Consider the following 22,069-nt stretch of genomic DNA (forward strand, 5'->3'; position numbering starts at 1 on the left):
ATCTCTCAACATTATGAACAATCTACATTATGCTATTAATTACTCTGTGCTTTCCACATGAGAATTTGGAGACTGTAGTCCAGGCAACTTAGGGCAGTTTGTTGCCAAGGCTGGTCCACATTCAACTTTCCAATTCCATGGAAAAAAAATCTGAAGTTTTACTTTGCTTTTGGTCCAAATTCAAACTTGTAAAACACACTCCAGAGCAAAAAGGTACTGGTGAGAATGAATAGAGAGAAGAAAGGGGAAGAGATTGAAGGTATTTCAACCTTAAACTAAACATTTTGATAAAATAAGATTTCCTTTTGATAATGATTTGGATTTATTTGACATTATTGTATTATGACATGATCTAATGAAAGTTCTAACATTTAGACTGCAATCACATAATTTTAAGAAAAAAAAAAAGTTCAGTATTTTTAAGTATTAAAGGAAATCAGCACATGCAGTGATTGAGCTTTTAAGCAGGTAAAAGTATTCAAAGACAAAGGCAATACCCCCCTGTAACTTAAACACTGGAATCAGCTGCTGGAATCAGCTACAGTGCTGTGGCAGAGGGGGGAGGGAAGGGAAAAACATCCTCTCCTATCACATCACACAATAGATACAACACATCAAGTGTGCTGTAAGAAAATGCTACACTGTTCTTCCAGCTATAAATCCTAGCCAACTGTACTGTAAAGACATACTAAAAAGGAAAAAATGTAGACTGTAAAAATCAAATTAAAAGGTCAGGTCATGTCAAAAGCCTGGACACCAGGGGAGTTTTTTGGAAAGACTTTTCACAAAGGAATGGGAGAGCCAGTGTTTGCTGGTCTGCTCTATGACTTTAGTTCATTACAATTCTACTATCTACCACATGACATGGACAAAATCCTATTCCCAAGTGAAGAACTGAAAGGCATTTCGAAAATGAGGCAATAGAGAAAGAGATTATTTAAAAATTAGAGGATAAGAAGAACTACAGAATATTCAGAAGCTTAAGGGAAAATATGGCCTTGCAAATCAATAGCCTAGAAATTCATGACAAGTCATGATGGAAATTCTAAATAAACACAATGTGTTGGTGTGTGTGCACATGGGCTTTGTTTAAAACACTTTCATTTGCTTCTTGTGAAACCTTAGGTATGATGGGATCAGAGTTAATGGAATAAATAATAAAGTGTTGCTATTTTTGACTGAAACAAGAATTAATTTCCTTGCTATAGAAGCAAACAGTTCAAAGTAATAAAAGTCATGGGGCTTGTTTTAAATCACAGTTTTATGAAACAACCCTGCACATGATACATAAACAAGCATTTGAAGTTTCAGTGTGCACAATTACAATGTAGCAAGTCCTATGAATTTCTTGGGAAAAAAAAAAAACAAACAACTTTGCCCATAAAGAATATAAAACAATTATTTTAAACACAAACTTATTTTGGTATTACATTACTGTTACCAAAACAGAAAAGTAGAAGAATGACATTTTTATATTTCTGGCCAATTTCCTAGTTCACCCAATAAAAGGAAAAAATAAGGGTTAAAAAAAAAGGAAGAGAAGGGAAGAATAAATAGAGAAATACAGTTCTTACCCTGAAGAGCGACAGTCTGGTTTATTTCTTTCTGAGCGATCTGTGAGAAAGGAGGCATAATATCAGCACAGAAGTTGGATGTTCTTTAGCAATACTAGTACAGAAGTCTTAAGAGAACTGTAAAACCATATGACTAGCAAAACCAAAAGCTGATTCTGTTCTAAAACTGTTTTCCCACACTGGACTAGACTGCCTAAGACCAAGTAAAATTACTGCAAGTTTAACATTTGTTACAATTCCTTCACTCAAAACACAGTGTATTTAATGTTTTGTATTGCTTTGGAAGCTTCCCCTCCCTTTAGCTGAAATGAATAGTGCTTTAGTTCAGGATAAAAATAAGGGAGAGGGAAGAGGAAAAAAGAAAAACCACAGATTACTCAGCGCAAAAAAATCATTCCATGAATCATGGCTGGCAGAGTTCCCTGACAGGATGGGAGAAAAATCAGCAGTTGGTTGCAGCAACATCTGCAAATACACTGAATCCAGTGCAACCCCACTATTAACCCTTCAGCTTCTGGGGGTTCCAAACACTGAATTTTTCTGTGCTTTTAGAAAGGGTTTTGTTTATCCTGTAAGTATTTCAAGTAGCTTATTTGGACTAATGAAATTGACCCAAAAATCTACACATAAAGCTCCAGTATGCACAGAAAGTATAAAATATTTCTCTCAAGAGTTACGATTATCATACAAGCATTACAAAATAACTCCAGTGCTATGATATTAGAATTCATGTATTATCATTTATATTTTAAGTCCAGAATATCTTTTACTGCATGACTTTTGAACTATCTGAAAAGCTGAGACTGTTGTTGTCCGCCTAAAATGCATATATTCTAAAATTAGAGAGGGGTTTAATCTTTTAATGCAGAAAGATCCACTATACAAGCAGAAGGTAATTCCTACAGCTGCACATAATCTCCACTGACCATGGTGATTTTGGTTCTAATTTGATCTCTGTGTACTTTAAACAGAAACCTGTTTTTCATGTGTTAATAAACAATTTACTGAAAAGCTAGTCTATACAGAAGAGTCTTCCTAAAAAAATTTTCATGCTCACAGATTGTATTTTCAATCTTAAAGCTCTGCATTCAAAATAAAATTTGTTCTGTTAATAGTACACATTTGCTTGTGCAGTTTTATTTCCTGTGTAAAAGAAATATTTTCCTCTCCAAGCTTTATGTGCTCATTTGATTAAGCTTTCATTAAAGTGGTAAAAAAAATTATATCAGCAAGTGCTTAAAAGTATGTAATGCTTTTTCCATCCATAGGTGCTCCTACTGAGCTGTCATAGCCACACAGTCATAATTTGTCTTCCTGACAAACAACGTTCTCCATTTCATCACACTGTGTGCAACTCTGCTAGCAGAAGCAGCATGGCATAGCTCTGGAATAACTCAAACCAGAGTTGCAGCAGCAGTTCTTCAAACACACACTCCTTCCATCCTTACCATGTAACCTCCTTACCTGGGAGCACTGAACAAAATGAGACCTGACTTCCTACTGAAATCTGTTTGCCATCTGTTGCTTGTTATCAGTGTCTCCTGCTCTGTATGCAGCCACAGTCTAACAGTATTCAGACAAAGCCCCCCCACTGCTAAAACAATCGTGTGAATGAACCAGTGAAAAGGAAGAAAGCGAGTCGGAGCACATGTAAGCACAGCATCTGGGAGCTCTCCCACACAGCCCGTGTCCAGTCAGCAGATCCACCACAGCCCGCCCACATCACTGCAACCTGCTCACTCAGGAAATCAATGCAATTCCTTTTCCCCTTTTATTTTCATTCTTGTTTCAGCATTTCAACACTACATTTGGTTTTGCACATTTTATTTTCTGATAAACTTAGTGAGAGCACACCATCCACATGCATATTGATCTTCTTGAAAAGAACAAAGAGCCAACAAGCAAAGAGCCAACATTTTAAAATAGAACTAAAACCTCCACCTCGTTAAGTTTGCTGTGACCTTAACCTTTTAAATTTGTTTTAGTTTCAAGTGTAAGGAGAGACTCAAAGAGCTCAATCTTTCAGTTATGGGCTCAGAGTCAATTAGGTGGTGAAGTCACTGTACCAGGAGGTGTTTAAGGAAAAACTGGACATGGCACTTGATGCCATGGTCTGATGGACAAGGTGGTGTGGTCAAAGATTGGACTCAATTTCATAAGTCTTTTCCAAGCTAATTGATTCTGTGATTCTGTAAATGTTGCAATTCTAAATGCTGTTTTGGCATTAGGTACCAGCATAAATTCAAATAATGACACACCTCTACAAACACTAGAACATGAAAGCCTAGAAAAATGCAATTTTTTTAAAATACAAACACACGCAGATCTTATCTCTCCATTCTGTAGGCAAATCCTTGACTTGAAAAAAGCTGTCTCAAAAGGCATGCCCACAGGTGATTCTCTTTTCTCTATACATGCTACCTCAACAGCAGAGAGATGTCCTTGTAATCTTTTCTAACAGAAATAAGCAAGAAGACTATATAGTTACAAAGATCTGAAAATTAATTCCTGCACTACAGATTTTCCTCTATATCAAAGATATAAATTGCTATAAAACATGACAGGACATTATGTCTTTCTAGCAGAAAACTGTATATTCTTCAATTCTAAACTCTGGAAGCCAAAACTGTGTGTCAGATCAGAGCAAACACTGAATGTTGCAGGACTGGCACAATAAACAAACAAGCTGGTCTGCACTCTGGCATAGGAAATGCACAGGAAAAAATGCCACTTCCAGTGACAGATATTACCTTCCAGACACAAGATACCAGTAGTGTCCTCTCTATCCTTCTGTTGCTAGAAGTAATAAAATTGTTTACTGTGTATGTAGCTGTAGTAAAATACGCCAGGAATTTATAAGCCGCTAGTACTCACCAGCTACAGAACTGGATTGTATGATCCTAAGTTTATTTCATGAAGTTCTTTCTGCCTGTCTTCCAATCCATAATTTGCATAGCCAGAGATCTGCAGTCTCACAATCCGTAAGAATTGACCATGCTCCAACCTCCTGCTGACTGTACTTCAAGATTCTCTCCACATCAGATTAACACCTACTATTTACAAAACCTTTGTTGCCCTCATGAAATTACAGCCATACAAGAGAAATATATTAACCTTGTTCAGAAGCAGGATATAGTGCAAGAAGCCAAGCAGCTAGCAGGTGGAACAGACGAGGTGGAAGAAGTCAGAGACTCCTGGCTGAAGTTGGGAAGACTGTTGCCCAGTTCTAAGCACAGCAGAAGAATCAAGGAAAACATTAAGGCACAAAAATCTGCTCTTCATACCATAATCTTTTGGCAAATCTAGTGTTTCTTTACCAAATCATGCTCTGTGTATTTCAGCAGCAGCATGGACACCTTATGCCTTTTTTTCAGCATGCAAAGGGTGAGTGGCAGACAGAACTGCCACGTTCCAGTTGCTTTCAGAAAAAAAGGCCATTCTCTTACACTCCAAGTTTGGGAAAATTAGTTTATTTTGTTGTTTGTTTTTAATATGACAGAAAAGATTTTCTTCTCAAGGAAAATATAACTATAATCATCAGGAGAAAAATAACTGGGTCAACATCATTTCAGTTGCTCCACAAACCCGAAATAGCTTAAGTTTTTGCCAAAAAGACCATCAATGCAGAAAACAGTATCTTTTAAGGCAATCACTCTTGTTTCTGGAAGATAAGCAAAGAAAAGGAAAAAGGCAACTCACACTCAGTAGACCCATTATTTTCCTCTGTTTATTTTGCAAGCTTCTTCAAAGTATCTTGTTGCTAAGAGTGACTTCAACTAAAAAGTTTGCTCTCACTAGAAAAAAATTCGAGTATAAACATAAAACGTTGTTGAAAAATGAGTGGAAAGTTAACACACATTCTGCCGCATCAAACTGCAAAGCTACCGGGGAACCTCCAATGCAATTACCTCCTGAGGCTGGTAACTTCCCTCTTTTAACCCCATTCCACAGCTTGATCTCTTAAAAGATGAAGGGAGGAAAGGGGGACACATACCATTCCCATTTATGGGAAATACCGTATCTTCAAGTTTAACTATGCCTGTTGAATTTGACCAGTCAGCACAAGAGGCAGGACGCTAACACTCTTCAGGAGGATACATAGTTAGAGCAGCAGTCTCCATCCCAGCAGTTTTTAGCCCAGCAGTGGTTTCACAAGGAAAGCAAGTATGACATGCTACTGTAACAATGGCAGACCTCCAGATAAACCAAACAATGTGAACCATGGGCTTTTAAGCAGTGCTGGCAACACCAAAATACAGAGAGAAGTGATATTTTCATGATAAGCACATTATTGGAAGAGGCTGTACAACTTTTATCTGATGATGCATCTGAATGCATCAACCTCAATGAGCTCTGAAGGCTATCAGGCCGTAACAAACCCAATTTGACACAAAGACCAATACAGCAGCTTTACAAGGCATCATGCAGAAACGTGATGCCACTATTTTAGTCATATACATCTAGACCCAGGTGACCATAGCTAAATGGTGCACCAGTCCCTGCCAGCCAACTGCATCAAGAACCCCAAATTTTCATTTCTAATTGCTATTGTACACAGAGCCCTCACTCAAATGAATTGCACATTTTCTGGGAAAAAGATCTGCATTTCTGCATGATTTTCAACGCTAATTGCTTTATCTGCACTGAGACAAGCAGTAACTGCCACTGATACTGCCACCTTTTTGCCTCTGTTTGTTATGGCATATTGTGGCTCAAAGCCACTCTTCCTTCTTTTCAGCACTTCCCTCAGGTAAGGAATCAGAACAATGCAAATTGGTTCCACTGTGTAGAATCTACTATAAATTTTGGCCAATTTTGTTAGGAACAGCCATACAGCAAAATGCACAAAGCTGAATATTTTTTATGTATTTTAATATTTTAACAGCAGAGTCCCTTATCAGCTGTTTAAAAGGCAGAAGGCTCAAGCAGAGGTTAATCAGAGGCTTGGAAGAAACATTTTAAATTTACTTTATGCATAGCTTTCCCTTTACTGCAAAAGGCTACAAAATCAGGACATGCTCAGAGTTTTTAACTGTAAAGGCAAACAGTTTATATACTTACTTTAAATTCTACAGTATGCTGTTGACTTCCAGAGCAGTATACTGCCAGGAAGAAAACAATATTATAACATCCCCCATAATGAAATTTTAGTAGTCTGTCAGTTTCAGTGCTAAACAGTAACTGAGGCTGTAAGCATAAAGCATTCCTGCAGTTTTTTATACTTGGAGTAATGCTTTTTTTCCCCCCACTCTTAAACACAACTGATAGATGCCTAGGGATGGACCCCAACACATAGCTGAGAACACAATGAACTCCTGCAGTCAAGTATTTAATTTTGAAACCTACTGACCACCATAATGCGTGTAATTATCCCAAGACTAAGTTACATTATCTTTACCTTGCTAAAAAGGTTAAAAATAAACTATAATCATCTTTAAAGCCTTTGGTGCACTTTAAGTGCCCAACATATGAGTGGAAAAGGATTTTTCTGGACAGCAGAGGTCACATTTACCAATGCTACATTTGCTGTTGATTTGTTTTTGTGACTGAAGTTCCACCCCCTCATTCTTGCTCCTACATTTCTCCTGCACTGCAACAGCAAAAGTGTCTGTGCATCAGTGTAAGCATGTATGCCAGCAAAAGAGGGGGCTGATGCAGAAAACAACAGAGAAAGGAAACAGACTGTGCAAGCTCTCACCATTTCTCTAAAAGGTTCGTGCTGTAAGAACCTAGACTAAACTCAGCATTGGGAATTGAGCTTGTTATTAAGGCATAAATGATAAATGAAGTATATAAGCAATCAAATACACCCACTACATACATATCTTACCACACTTTTGCCTTCTACCACAGTTGTTTAAGAAGGAAATTTAGGACATAGCTGCTTCTAAAGCTCTTTTTTCAAAAAATTAGCAACTCCTGAAAATACAAATCCCTAGATCTTCATAGAAGACACTCCAGCTGATCAGTGCAATGTAATTCTTAGATTATGAACTTCAGGTATAACTAGACACAGGTATCAGTACACCGCCAGAATCACAGTGGGAGCTACTCGCATGAGCCCTACTCCTTAATTTTTCTATACTTGTATAAACAAAGTATCAATTGACTCCACATTTTGATGAACAGAAGATTTATAACCACAAAATATGTTTCTCTCTAGGCATTTCTGAAATGTTAAATCTACATTTCTGAAAAATAATATTCTCATGTTGCTAGCATTGCCAATAAAAGGAAATTATCTTTCAAGAGCACTGTACTACCTTTTTCTTCCCAAATCAGAGATTTAGCATGCCTGCAGAGATTCAGCATATTCCTCAACTAGACCACAGAGCTCTCTCAGTCCTACCTCAGTCTGCCTGTCAAAGGGTGCTGACACACATGCAAAAAATGCAGTAGACATGTGAATAAACTTGTCCTTCTGACACTGTATTAACAGACTATCTTATAAGCATTCATACACAATATGCAAGATCTAAATGAATTCCATTATTTTCCTCCTCAGGGGTTTGCCCTGCTTGAGAATCAGAACATCCAGCACCAAAAGCGCCTCCAGCTTTGAACACCTCTGTGTAGGTTCATTCATATATCACAATATACTGCTGAGGTGGCCAACCTCAACAAAAGTCCCCAGTGTAATCTAATGGATTCAGCACTTGGAAGCTAAATCATATTCAATGTGGGCAAAACATGGATTCACAATAAAGTGCTGAATAGCAATTCAGAAGATATTCCCCCTTCTGTACATCAGGAAACTAATCTGACTTTAAAACACACAAGAAATTTTTTTCTTGACTATTTCATCCTGTGAAGCCACTGACAGAATAAAGGTGACATTGCTTTCAATTTAGATATCAGACATGATAGTGAGTGCAAGTAAGTGCATAGGTCTGCACTGTGGGAGGAATCTGGAGACTAGGGAGATGAAATGACACAGAGAGAAAGAAATGTCTGAAAAGAAAGGACTGTAATACACTCAACCACAAAAAAAGCAGTATCTCTAAAAATAGAAGAAATGTACCAGGCAAATGAAAGTATTTATTTCTCTTAAGATACTGCTGAAATACTCAGTAACTTATTCTTGGAATATTTTGTGGTCCTTTGTCACTATTTATGATTAAAGGATCCCCAAGCCATTTACCCAGTTCACCTAACAAGAACAGTCTTAAATATCACTGATTTTTTTACAAGTATTAATTTTCTAGGGAAGTGCATTTGAAATTAGCCTATTAACAAAATATTTTCCCTCCAGTGACATTGGTAATTCTGCCCAACACAGAAATAAAAAAATTCTAGGAAACTGAATACGACAATTGCTTCTCATGTGCACAGGATTCTTCTGAAGTACCATAAAATGGATTATTCCCAGAAAGGACTCTTGCACTATATCATCAAACAAAGACTACAAGACCTAGATACATCATAAAAAGCATTAATGTGAAGGTGCAAAAAATGGATTTATTTAATGATGGTGGCATATATGAATAAATTGTTGTACCCTGAGATAACCCTCATCCATCAGCTTTGAGCACATGCTTAAAAGTTGTGCAACTCTCTGCCACTATTCCACAGAACAGGAAGTCCAGCACTTCACTGTTATTAAAGCAAGTAATGTTTTAATGCATATTATTTAATAATGTAGTGATTGGCATCCAGTTTTTAAAGATGTGAATCACCTGGCATTCTGAAGACATTTTACTGAGTTGTGCGCTGAATTTATCCACATCTACTCCAAGGTGCTAAACATCTACCATATCCCCTTTAAGGTACCTCAGAGTCCTTCATTACTGGCCTAATGTGTGCATGTAAATCTGCATACACGTGCCCTTTGGACCTGGAAGAACATTCTGACCAGCAGTCACTATGTACAGCTGGATTCCCTGCACCATGATGTCACCTTGTGCAGCTCTTATAAAAGTCATTCTTTACCTGTTTCTACCCTCGACATGTGGCTATTGCATCTTGTTCTCAGTCTTCTAAATGCAAATTTCATCCATTCAGGTGCTACTCATGGTAACACGAAGCAGTTTCACCTACAGTCAGTGAAGGGCTTCAAAAATCTGCTTTGACCAAGAAAAAGGATGGCAAAGTTATTAAGCATTCAGAAACCCTCAAAACAAAGAATCCTGTGCTTACCACAGATAAGCACAGCTTTTCTGGACACTCTGGTAATGCTGGCAGAAACAGTTCCAATTGTTTGGTACCTTGGAGGAAATAACTACCCTCTCATGTATTACTAGACCTCTCCCCAGTTCTGTGCACTCACCAAAAAGGCCTACAGATCCTGTCAGAGGCATTCAACCTCTGTAAATATACTAATAAGTACCTCTACATTGCTATAGTGCCAAAATACCATAATGACACACTTCAAATAGTTCTTGATAATGGATCCACAAACATCAAGCTAGTGGACAGCAATTACAGAAATGAAATGTGCCTAATGTCATGGCAGCTGCTACCATGTATTTCCCAGAGATGATGTTGGTGATCTACAGCAAGCTTTGCACACTAGAACAGAGAAAACTTTTTTTTCATAAAGTTAAGCTGATAAACTCTGAATACATTAGGTCTGCAGCATTATCCCGTCTCATCATTCAGTTATATGTGTTCCATGCTGGCAGTGATGCTTGTCCAAGCATGGACTTGACCTGCTCAAACAATGGACATGGAAAACTGTCCAGGGAGGACGTGGCAGGTGCCCAGCCTCAGGAACTCCATTCTCAGGTGAATTTCATCATGCCAGTTTGGAGTTCACTGGATGTTGCAAAGAATAGCAAGCTTAAGACAAATGACAAAGTGTACAGCATTTGGTGTCAGTTGAACTGTGGCACCTGACAATGCTGATCTTCAAGTACCAGGCAGAAGGAGACTGACCTCTTATAAAGCTTCTACTTTGATCCCAAGTCCCACATTTCTATTAGTTTTGTACCCTAAACTTAAAGTGCAGCTATAAAATGGATACAGCACATCAATGGAGTAATTTAATATGAGAAAGTTATTGAAATGCTGAGCTTGTTTCCAGACATTTATGTCCCATCTCTCCAACAGGATGAAAGAACAGTATTTTAATAACAAATAAGATCACAACACACTTTACACTCAAAAATTCTTTTAAATGATTTAGCAGAGATGTGCATAACTTGAATCAATTTTCATGTATAGATCTGCGATATTGAGAACTCAGTTTTTAATGCAAGAAGGAATTCATGATGAATACAAAATTATCACCTTGAGAAAACAAATTATATTAATTTTAGCTTATCTCTTATAAACAGAATCTAAATGCTGTAATTGAAGAAAAACACCAAACAGCTTCTTTAATATATACAATATTCTGTCTAGAAGGAGAATGGACCAGAAACCCTTTTGCAGTAAACATAGTGCTTGAAAATTTACCTAAGCTTTTAAGGAAGTAAATCACCATGATCAACACCACATTAAAAAACAAAATACAGATAAGAAATTCATCATCATAATTCAAGACCCAGTGATTATCCAGCAGACATACCAATCAGTATGCAGTAACTGATTTCATATAATGAATGACTGTGTTCCTTACTATCATGCAAGATTTGAAGACTGAAAGTCTAATTGTATTCCAAAAAGGAATTGAATTAGTGAAAGATAAATCCATTGGCAGCAATTTAGCAGGGCTTTTCATATACGGCCTCCCAGAAGTTGTTAAGAAATTGACTGCAGAGGGGAAGGAATTTCTCTTGGAAGTAAAAACTGAATCCTGGGAGGTGCTTCTTGCATACTTTCCTGAAGACATTTGTTTTTTCAGTTTGTATGCTGTGACACAAGAGCTACTAGCACAGCTCTGAAAGGCTGACAGTGTGCCCACTATTAACCACAGGAGTAACAATGTCAATCATTTGAAACCTTTAGCATGTTCTGATCCACTCGTATTTTCTTCAAAAGCATGAACAAGCTGACTGAGGTCACAACACACACACAAAATAAATGCTATGACCTCTTTAAAAGCTTAGGGAAAAGAAAAAAAATGAACAGTAAAATGTGTTGCATACAGCTTCTACTCCAGTGTGAACCTTTTCAGCCTTGCTGTCATCCAGCCTTTCATGCTGGACCCAAATACAGTCATAGAAAGCAAGAAAGCAAGAATATATTTGTTTTGTAGCACCTGCAAGAATTTCTAAACCAAACAGGTTCATCTTTGAAGCATCTTATTTAGCATTCCATTAACTTTTGTCAGAAGATTCTAAATTCTCAAGTCAGAATGTCAAATTGATGTTTTTAGAATAACATATTAATTCCATACAAATCTCTACAGATGTAAAACACCTGAAGCAATGAGTCTAACAGCACTACATCAAGTGGTCAATTTAAAAATATTGATATACATAAGATCCTGTGTCTGTCAAAATTTATACAACATTGAGGGGAAAATCAGGAATTTTTTCTTGGTACATGCCATCAACCACTAAATCTATGCTTTCCCACAAAACTTATTTACAACCTTCACTAAAGGGAAGGATGCTTGCCAAGCATAAACCACAGATCAACAGATGATATACTGTGTTCCCAAATCTGCTGTTGGAATGCTTCAGTGCCTTTTGTGCATACTGTTTTTCAAGAACAGAGTAAAAAATCTTGGCCAGCAATGAAAACAACACTTCCACTAGATTTTTTTCTGTACAGTCAGAGGAATTGAATAAGCAAGACAGCACCATGCAATAACAAGGCTGAAGGGGCCAGACTCCTCTACCCTAGAAAAGGCAAAGAAGCTACTTAGCCACAGCACACAGCTACTTGTAGGGTAGCAACAAAGATCCACAAATTCAGACTCTTCCTGGTGTTAGTGGACAATATTGAATGGGGCAATGGTCACAAATGTAGCTTGGGAGGTTCAAGTTATAGGTGAGCAGAAATTCTTCCATTAGGAATAAGTAAAGCACTGAAACAGGTTGCCTGCAGAGGGTGTAAATCCCTCCCTTTCAGGAGACTTTTAAAGACACTGCTAGACAAAGCCTTGGCTGGACAGATCTAGCCTTGGCAACAGGCCTGCTTCAAGAAGGAGGCTGGATTAGGTAACCCCAGAGCTCCCTTCCAGACAACACTTCCATGGCCACAAGTCAGCAAAGCAAAGAAACGGAAGAATGGGAAAGCATTGTATTTCACTATAGCTAATAAGCATCAAGAAAAGAAGCTCATGGCAAATTACTTTAGTGCTATCAAAATAAAATTTCATATGGCACATATTGTGTGAGATGCTTATTGAAACAAAACACACAGAACTACATAAACTTTTAATGGAGAGAGTAAACACCACTACCCTATTGTTTCCAGATTTTAAATCAAGGTGATGCATGGCTTCCAAATAGATAAATTATATTTAATGCCTCAGTAATTGCAGCTTAACATGCCTCAGTGACTTCAGCTATAGAGATAGGAAAAAAAAGAGAGAACTTCAGAGTACAAAATTTGAAAAACAGAATCACAATAGAATGCTGAACTGATAGACTACAAGGACACTGGGTAGAATGTCCAAGATAAGGCCGGCAGGAACCAGATTAGGAGGAAGAAACAAAGCCAACTCATCAAACTCATGTTCTAACTAGGTAAAAGGCAACTCTGGCAGGGGAAGACCACAACCACTGACTCACAGCCAACTCAAGAAACCCACATACTCAAAAGAGTATATGTGAGTGAGCATGTGGGCTGATTAGCAGAAGAAAGAAAGCAATTTAACTAACAAAAATAAAATACTAATTAATAAGAGAACTGTATAAATTATAGCTGATAAACATTAATGTCTTTGCTTGTCAAAATGTATAAACAATGAAAAGTTTTGATAATTGGTGTACTGGCTTTGTGAATTTGCTAGCTAGGACTGGCAAATTTCTGAGCTGAACTACATAAATCAAATACCTCAACTCTGTGTGGACTGGCCTCTTGCACACTGGGTAAAGGAACCCATTTTGGGACAATAAAGGCTATACTCTCAAAAGCAAATATTAACAAATTTATTTACAAATATTACATTTTTTTCCATCTGTAAACAAAACCACTTTGGTAAAAGCTTCTTGCCATGAGGTTATGACTCATTTTATGCTTTGCTGTCTATCCCCATTCTTTATGCAACATCCCAGACTTATCATTTGTTGTCCTGACAGGAAATGATTGCTTACAACACAGGTAACAGCAAGGTCTTTGCGCAATCACAGTTCTATGGGTCATTCTCTGGCTACAAACTCATCTCTTCTTTAGCAATTATATAGTTCTGTGCCTTGCTTTGGCTCTAACCTAAATGAAGTAGGTCCATTTAATCACTTAATAATAATACTTATTATTATTTGTTCTTCTACAGTATCCTTGGCTAGGAAATCACCCCATTGACTAGCAGAAGTTATTTAATTATTTTTCTAAGACCAGCCTTCATTTTTAGAAGCATTTTTTCTTCAACAGGCACAACATTCTTTGGGGTTCAGTCTATTCTCCTGGCCAAGTAACTGCAAGCAGGTTTTTTTCTTGCCACTAACTTGAATCTCATGATATGTTGGAGAACTTCCATGTATAGGCTATATTATTTAACTTCCAGAAAAGCTTTATTTATATAAGTATTTATACTTACCTCAAACAACCTACAGTCAAAGACTATGAAATATAGTAGAAATGTGCCCAGTAACTTCAAAGGGCTGTGAAAAATGCTTAATCACATAATCTTCTTAATACTTCCAAGATACAACATACCAGCGTCAGTCAGAGATTAGTACAGGAGAATTACATTATTTGTGCTCTTTGGATCTTAAGTGTTTTACTGTGGTGGTGCCTGAAGCAGTTACTAAAACTGAAGCTCCTAAATCTGCATCAGGACTATCAAAACGAAACAGACTGAATCCCAGGGAAAAGAGGGAAGTGATGTTCAGCTGGCCATCAACTCCACCGCTTCTTGAATTTGTGAGCTAACTGACTAAACTAAGACATAATTAAAATAGTGGCACCCACTCCCCTATCCTGAATGCTCCTCTTAGTCCTCTTTTTAAGGGCTTCCTGTGTACACATGGGCAGACTAGCAGATCATAGGTAGATTTATGAATTTATTTAAAACAAATGATCAGCCTGATGGAGACTTTTTTCTCTTCTCTTAATAAAAGAGGATAAATGGTTACACTTGGTATGGACAAGCAGAACAATTTCTAGATCAGCACTGAAGGACACAGGCATGCAGACAAAGAAGTTTCCAGCTGAACAATGCTGACTTCTCTTCTGCAAGACGCTGATCCTTCTACTTCTTAAATATAAGAGTCAGTTAAGCAACTAAGTCTTCAAATCACCCTTTTCCTAATCATGCTTTCACCCAGTTCCAGGGTCGCTGACACCTCTTGGGAAGGACTATGCTTGAGCTGTCCTTGTTATGATCCAGTGAACCCTAAAGGACATCACCACAGAAACAGTCTCTGACCCAAGAATTTAATGAAGAATTTCAGACCATCTTATTCTTTACTTAAGGCCAAATATGTAGTTTTGCATTTACATGGGAACAACTGCTGAGCATTGTTGCATTAAATTCTTCATTTATCTGTAAAAAGTCCATGATGCCTGCAGATTAGTGTTCACTGAACTCTGTCAGACACACTACAGAAACGTACCCCCACAACCTCTCAGCATGTTGAGCAGTGAAATATTCAACCTTAATTTTTTTATACTGGATATAGCTCATTGTTCTCAGCTTCAAAAACAAGTCAGTGCCAGTTTGATGTGGGAGTTGTGGGAGTGTAATGAATTGATCCAACTCTGAACTAAATCTTGTTTTGGCACAAAAAATCCCAAAGCACTCAGTCAATCAACCAACCAAAACCAGATGATTTCACCCATAATCTGAAACTGCTCACTACAGTTCAAAAAATTCCAGGAAACATCTGAACTAGGGGAAGGGGAAAAAACCCCAACAAAACTCAACCCAGAGATGTTTCAATCAGCACAGCTAAACTCATCTGCAAAATTTACAGCCATTGTATGAGAGCAAACCACAGACAAGCATTTGTGATAAGTAAAACAGAGTAAATTAAACCAAAGCCTTGACCACCTGTACTTTTAACCACACATTAAAGTAAAAAAATCACATAGGGCTTCACGAACAACTCAAATTTCATTATTGGCTTCCATATTTAGTAATTTCATTTTATTTTTAAGTAAGGAAATTTCTGCCACATCCATAATGGGCTATTCTTTCTCAGGGAACACTGGCCAGAATTCAAAGTGAAATAATGCAGATACAGATTATGTTAAAAATTTCTCGTGTCCTTTAGATAATATCAGAATATTGTGGTACTCAGTTCTAATGTGACAGTAAGGACAGATAATCAACCAATGTAGTTCATAACTAAAATTTACTACATTCACTATAAACTCTCCTGCAAGTCTATGTTAGTCAGTAGTCACAGAATAAAAAGGTAGTGAAAATAGGAAAGCACACCAGATAAAGGTTTAGACTGGAGAGAACCTGTAAGTCTATGGAGAAATAGCATTTTAGTGAGGTTGTTATGGTTTCTTTGGATTTTTTTTAAGTTTATTTATTTTACCAAAGAAAAGTTTATTTATTTAAAAAAAAAAACACCTTTATTTATTGAAAACTAAGTAAAAATACTAACATTCTAAATAAAAAATATCTAGTAAATATCCTGCAGTCTCTATAACTTCCCAGAACAATAATGCACGTGACAGAAATAAGCAACAAGGGAGGTAGAATTCCATCACATTATTTATACTGCAGTTAAAACCCCAAAAAGTTTCCAACAAAAGTGGTTTCCTTTCCCAGAGCAGGTGACCAGATGATTCAGTTTTAATGAACCTATGCAGCTACTTTCATTGTTCTCAATTTTTAAAGAATATATTGTAGTTCTCTTCCCTATAACCTAAAATATATATATATATATATATATATATATATATATATATATATATATATATATATAAAATCCAATCAGCATTTTTTCAAAGGGAAAATAATTTTTTAAAAGAGTTTCAAATTGCTGTATTTAATATATCTTCTCACAGGTTTTCCAGAACATGCCAAATAAAAACCTTCTAAATTCAGAGAAAATAATGCCATGACATGGGATCCTGGCATGCAGTGTGGTAGACACAGGCAGTCAGACACGTCACCTGAGCTATCTACAACTACCCCATGGACACAAATGGTTTTGCCTATCTCATTCCTCCAAGTTTCCCTTCTCCAAGATCTGCTCTGGCAGTCTACTGCTTAAGCAAGCATCTTCAGCTCATTAAACCAGCAAAAAAGCCCCCAACCCAACACAGCAAAAAACAAACAAATCAACCCTCCAGTGAATCAAATTAAAAAAAACCAAAAAACCAAACCATGAGTAGGTCTCTAACAGTTCTCAGGATGCCGTTTCACAGCAATCTAAGCCAAACTAACTTCTGACTGGCATAGGCTCTTACCTCCCTCTGGCTGCATGTTCCTACTCTTTCCGTTGTGCCAGCTTCAACATTCACCCAAAACCATTACAGTGAGCTGAATCAGAAGACTCCCAACCACTGAAGAGAACTAGAAAAATATCACTCTGCTTGTACAATGCACCAGAACAGGTTGGTGCAGGTTCTAGCAGGCACAGGGGCTCTGAGTGAGGCTGCCACCCAGTACATCAGCCCAGGCTACCACCAAACCACAACTCTAGTGACTGCACTCACCAACAGGTTGGACGAGCAGCAGAGCTGACACACAAGAGAGAGCAGAAGTGGACATCCCCAAAGGAGATCACACCTCTAGAGCAGCAGCAAGCTGTTAGTTTAGTCTAGCTAGCTTCATCCTGCAGTACATGGTGCAGCACAACTGCGACTGGCTTCAAGGGAAAATACTACTTCCTCATTGCAGAGCCTCCTGAGCTCTGCTTCTCCAATAAGCCACTGCTAAATAAGTCTGAGCGTTCAGTAAGTCAGAAGCACTTGTGAACTTTCACCTTCCAGCTCCCACTTTGCACACATGCCTCGCACTGGCAGGACAAAGGTGATCAACTGCCCTTACACAGACATGCACAGGCTGAACATAGCAGAAATTTAAACTGCTTGCATTCACAACTGGTTTAACAGACTGAAATAATTAAATTGACAGTCTCCTAAGGTGCCACTACTTTTTTTAAACCCTACAACAAAATATCTCGCAGGCTTATTTAAGACCTATTTATACTACCATTGCAACCGCACATTACATGCAAAAAAGCCTCACTAATTTTCAACAGGTTTGTAAATAAAAGTATGTAAATAAAGGTCAAGTAAGGGAAGAGCAGCAAACTCATCTGCTTTGGACAATATTCTTCACTGATGCCCTTAAGAATACTCCGCTGGGAGCCTTAGTGGTGTTTTCCAGCGTAGAGATGTGCAAACAGATGGAAAGAAGGCGAGACTGCTCAAGCAGAATGCTATTCATTCACACATACTTTACACCAGTAAGGTAAACAAACAGTGCTGGCCCCATTTCCAGCAGTGGCTGTCAGGAAAAAATACTAGTAAAAATTGAAAAAACACCTTTCATTACTGGTTAATAGCACTGGGCCAAAGACAAATTCTGGGAACAAGCTTTGTTCCACAGAAGGTGGAAGGTGGCAAAGGTTATGTACATATATGAACGGTAGAACCAATTCCATGTTTTCTGCTAATAAAAACCTCTAGAAGAAACACCTTTAGAAAACAGATACCATAACCAGTAGCACAAACATTTTGCTCTGGAGGAAACCATACAGGAACCAACACTGCTTTTCTGCACTTTACCCCAGACAAGGTGAAACCCTGCAGACATGCCAAACGACAGTGGTTTCAATAGGGTCCTGCTAATCCTGCACCTGCACAGACAGGCATTGACATAACTCGAGCGACTGAAGGCCACAGGGCCTGCCTGTTGAAAGTTCTCCTCTAGGATCCCTCATGTTGCTGTGTTTTTATCCACTACAAAAGGGACACTCAATTTCTGGTTGCTCAAATGGATGCAAACTCACATGAATTGCAAAGGGTGCTCTATTGTTACAGTTGTACCGTAATTATTAAAAATCAGAATATTTGGAATTCAACTATGTAGCATGGCTGAGATTTTACCTGGAAACAGACCTTATGAAAATGATTCATTCTGGAAGGGATTTTACACAGAAAAAGAAATGCTGCACTCACACCTCAGTGACTACAGGACAGTGGCATGCATGTTGACCCTCAATTAACAATAGTGTCCAAATTAAATAATTTCAGCTACTGCCAGGGTCCACTCGAGTTCATCATTTCAAACAAAAGCTTGTTGTTGTCCAGGTCTCTCTACAATGACAATCTGCTCAATCCCCAGCTCCATTCCTTCTCACATGCACTGGTTCTCGCCTGTTCGACGGGGCCTGCTGCCCAAACCTACATAGAAATGGCTAAATGTGAACAACTTCGCTACCTAGATGTTTCTCTACCTTGGTACATTTAATTTCCTGGTGGAGCAACCTATGCACCTGGGCATGTCTGTGCTAGTCAGCACGTGCCCAAGCTAGCTTCAGGGTGGTGAAACAGTAGAACAGATTGCCCAGAGAAGTTGCGATGCCCTATCCCTGGACGTGCTCAAGGACAGGTTGGATGGGACTCTGAGCAACCTGGTCTAGTTAAAGGCGTCCTAGCCCACGGCAGGGGAGTTGGAACCGGGTCATCTTTAGGTCCCCTTCTAACTTAAACCACTGTATGACTATGATGAGCGCGGAGCAGGAGCAGGCTCTGGGGTCGGCCCGCGGGCACACGCCGGCGGCTCGGATGCACCTGAGCTGAACCGAGCTGCCCTGGGGCGAGGCCGCCGGGGCCGGCACACCTCGGGGCGGCACCGCCAATGCCGCCCTGCCCCCGACAGGAATCCAGACACGGGGAGCGGGCCAGGGCCAGCCCAAAGGAAGCGACGCCACGGCCCGCCGCGCCCTCGCCGCTCACCTGCTGCCGAGCTCAGCGCGACCCTCCGGTGCCTCCTGCCGAGCTCCCGCAGCTCCTCCTCGTCCTCCTCCAGCCTCCAGGCTTCGGCCATCGGCGGCGGAAGGTCAGCTGGCAGCATTCAAGAAGCGGGGGCTGCCATGACCGGCGCCCTCTCTTCGGCGCGGCCGCCCGGCCCTCGCGGCCGCCGGGCCCGCCCCGCACCTGCGCCCTCTCCGCCGCGCTTCTCCCGGAGACCGCTCCGCGCTGCTGCCGGCGGGGCGAGGCGGGAGCAGAGGCGGCCTTTCCTGCCCATCCGCGGCTCTCCGGCGTCAGCAGGAAACCCGGCGGCCGCCTGGCACCGCCACAAAAGGGGGCGGAGGAGGCGGCGGCGAGGGGAGGTACCTGGCTGCCGGCGCTGGGCAGCCGCGCTCCGGCGGGCGGCTCCGCCGGGCACCGCGCGGGGATGGGCCGGCAGCCGGCAGCGAGCGGGCTGTGCGAACCCGGGCGGCCTCCTGCTAAAGCGGAGAAGGGGCTTGCGGCGAGAGGGTGCGAGGTCTGCCTCGCCTCGTGACGAGAGCAAGAAGATGCCAGACTCTTTTTCAGTGGTACCCAGTGACAGAACAAGGAGCAATGGCCATAAACTAAACCACAAGAAGTTCCACCTCCACATGAGGAAGAACTTCTTTACATTGAGGGAGCAGAGCACTAGAACAGGCTGCCCAGGGAGGTCGTGGAATCTCCCTCTCTGGAGACACTCAAAACCCACCTGGACACGTTCCTGTGTTACCTGTTCAAGGTGACCCTGCCTTGGCAGGGGGGGTTGAACTAGATAACCTCCTAACAATTCTGTGAGCCTGTGAGTTGACAAGGGCAGTTGCTGTGCATGGCCGGAAAGTCGGGAGCCCCGGGAGCTGTGGGAATTGTAGGTGCAGCAGACTGTGGCCCCGATATTGGCTTAGGGCTGGGGGCAGGCAGGTTTTTGACCGGCAGCAGTTGTGGTTCACGGCTAGGAGGATGTGTGTCTTGGCCCGAGTTCATTACCGTGGTTTGAACTACTTAAGAAGGACCTACTTGAAACCAGTGAGGTACACACTTAACACTGCTGTAGTGATATGAAAAATATGGTCATGTTTTAAGTTGGACACCTGTGTGATTTTACCTCTAATTTCCCCCCCGGCCCCCCGCACCCCCAGGGCCTTCAGTTGCCCATATCTAAGTAGAAAGTAAATTGCTTCTTCACTTGATATGGTAGCTGTAAAACCAAATCATAAATGTTTTTACATATTATTCCATTGTAGGTACTACTAAAAAAGGATATAAGGAAGATAAAGTCAGCTTCAGAGCAAATGAATAAGGGACAGTAAACCAATAAAGTATATGACCACAAATTAGAGCAGGAAGGTACAACTAAACAGTGAGTAATCCTAATGTTGAACAATATCTGTGCTGACATGCTGAGCACCTTCTATGCTCACAATGAATAAAGCATATTCTACAGGTTGAAAAAAAAAGTCATCACAAAACTAAAAAATATATAGTGCATGAATACAAATGATTGTCTGTGCATTTTTTAGTGTTTCAGTGCTTGACTTTACAATCATTGTTCCTTAACAGAGGCTTTTTCCCACTGCAGCTCTAAGTGTTCAAGTGGTATAATAGTTATGCTTTGAAGGACATAAGGCTTTATACTGTAAAAAGATGTAAGGCCAGGAATAAAACTGAATGTACAGCAGGACTGTGTAACAGAGAAATGAAACCTTCCAATAGACGTATGCGTTCTCAAAAGCCTCATGCTTTGGATGACCTCTGCATAGATAGATTTCATGGTAGTCGAAGAAAATCACCTTAAAAATTTCAGTGTAAGATCAACATGCCTTGTACGTGATCTAGAGCGGATACAAAACTCTTCAGTGGAGCACTGCTGTCACAGGTACATGCTGTTGGTATGTGCATGTGTGAGAGACAGAAGATACTCTCCCATGTAAAATAAACTGTGTGTTGTTTGTATTCTGGTTGTCTACTGTAAAGCCAAAATGCAGCACCTGTATTCAGCTCCTAAACTCCACTAACCACAAAGAACAACAAGGAGCATCCACTTTTCACTTCCCAAATATCTTCTTTTTGTACTATGGGTTCCACTGCTGGTTGGCAGAAAGGAAACTTGGTATAATGTAAAATTACTAAGGAAGGAAAAACCAGAAATAAACCATAGAACATAACACACATTCCAAGAGCCCTCAAAAACTAGATTAAGCCTTTTTTTGTTGCTGTTGATAAAATTGACACAGAGGCTTCCATGCACATAAAATTGAAAAATACATTTGGACAAAACTTAGGCCTAAGAAAACCATGCTGAACAGAGTAGCTTCAGCTATTACTAAGAAAACATTCCCAAAAATATCACATAATACATTATAGAGTGATCATGAGTGTTTAACATTGACAATCATCAAGAGTTCCTTAGTGATCACTGTGGAAGTCTGTGGTAGATGTCGGCGAACCCAATGGGAAGAATGATGATGTCTAACTCCATTTCAGAAGGCTGAATGATTTCTTTATTATAATTATGTTATAATACATTAATATGCTATATA

General features: G+C 39.7%; 1 protein-coding gene across 5 annotated transcripts in view; it reads right to left on the reverse strand.

Annotated features, from left to right (window-relative positions):
• SH3D19 (SH3 domain containing 19) overlaps window positions 1–19,686 on the reverse strand; it is an 81,553-nt gene extending 61,867 nt beyond the window's left edge. For 3 of the 5 annotated variants that reach the window (XM_053976196.1, XM_053976197.1, XM_053976194.1), the window contains exons 1-2: window positions 19,497–19,686; window positions 1,575–1,614 (exon numbers count right to left, since the gene is read on the reverse strand). In XM_053976196.1, coding sequence (XP_053832171.1) covers window positions 1,575–1,614; window positions 19,497–19,614 — 158 coding nt within the window. In that variant the 5' untranslated portion in view covers window positions 19,615–19,686. Of the gene's footprint in view, window positions 1–1,574; window positions 1,840–19,496 lie in introns of those variants that run through there. The other 2 variants (XM_053976199.1, XM_053976198.1) reach the window with 2 other exon arrangements.
• Window positions 19,687–22,069: the final 2,383 nt, after the last annotated feature.

This window comes from Vidua macroura, chromosome 4 (genome assembly GCF_024509145.1).
Source record: "Vidua macroura isolate BioBank_ID:100142 chromosome 4, ASM2450914v1, whole genome shotgun sequence".
NCBI lineage: Eukaryota > Metazoa > Chordata > Aves > Passeriformes > Viduidae > Vidua > Vidua macroura.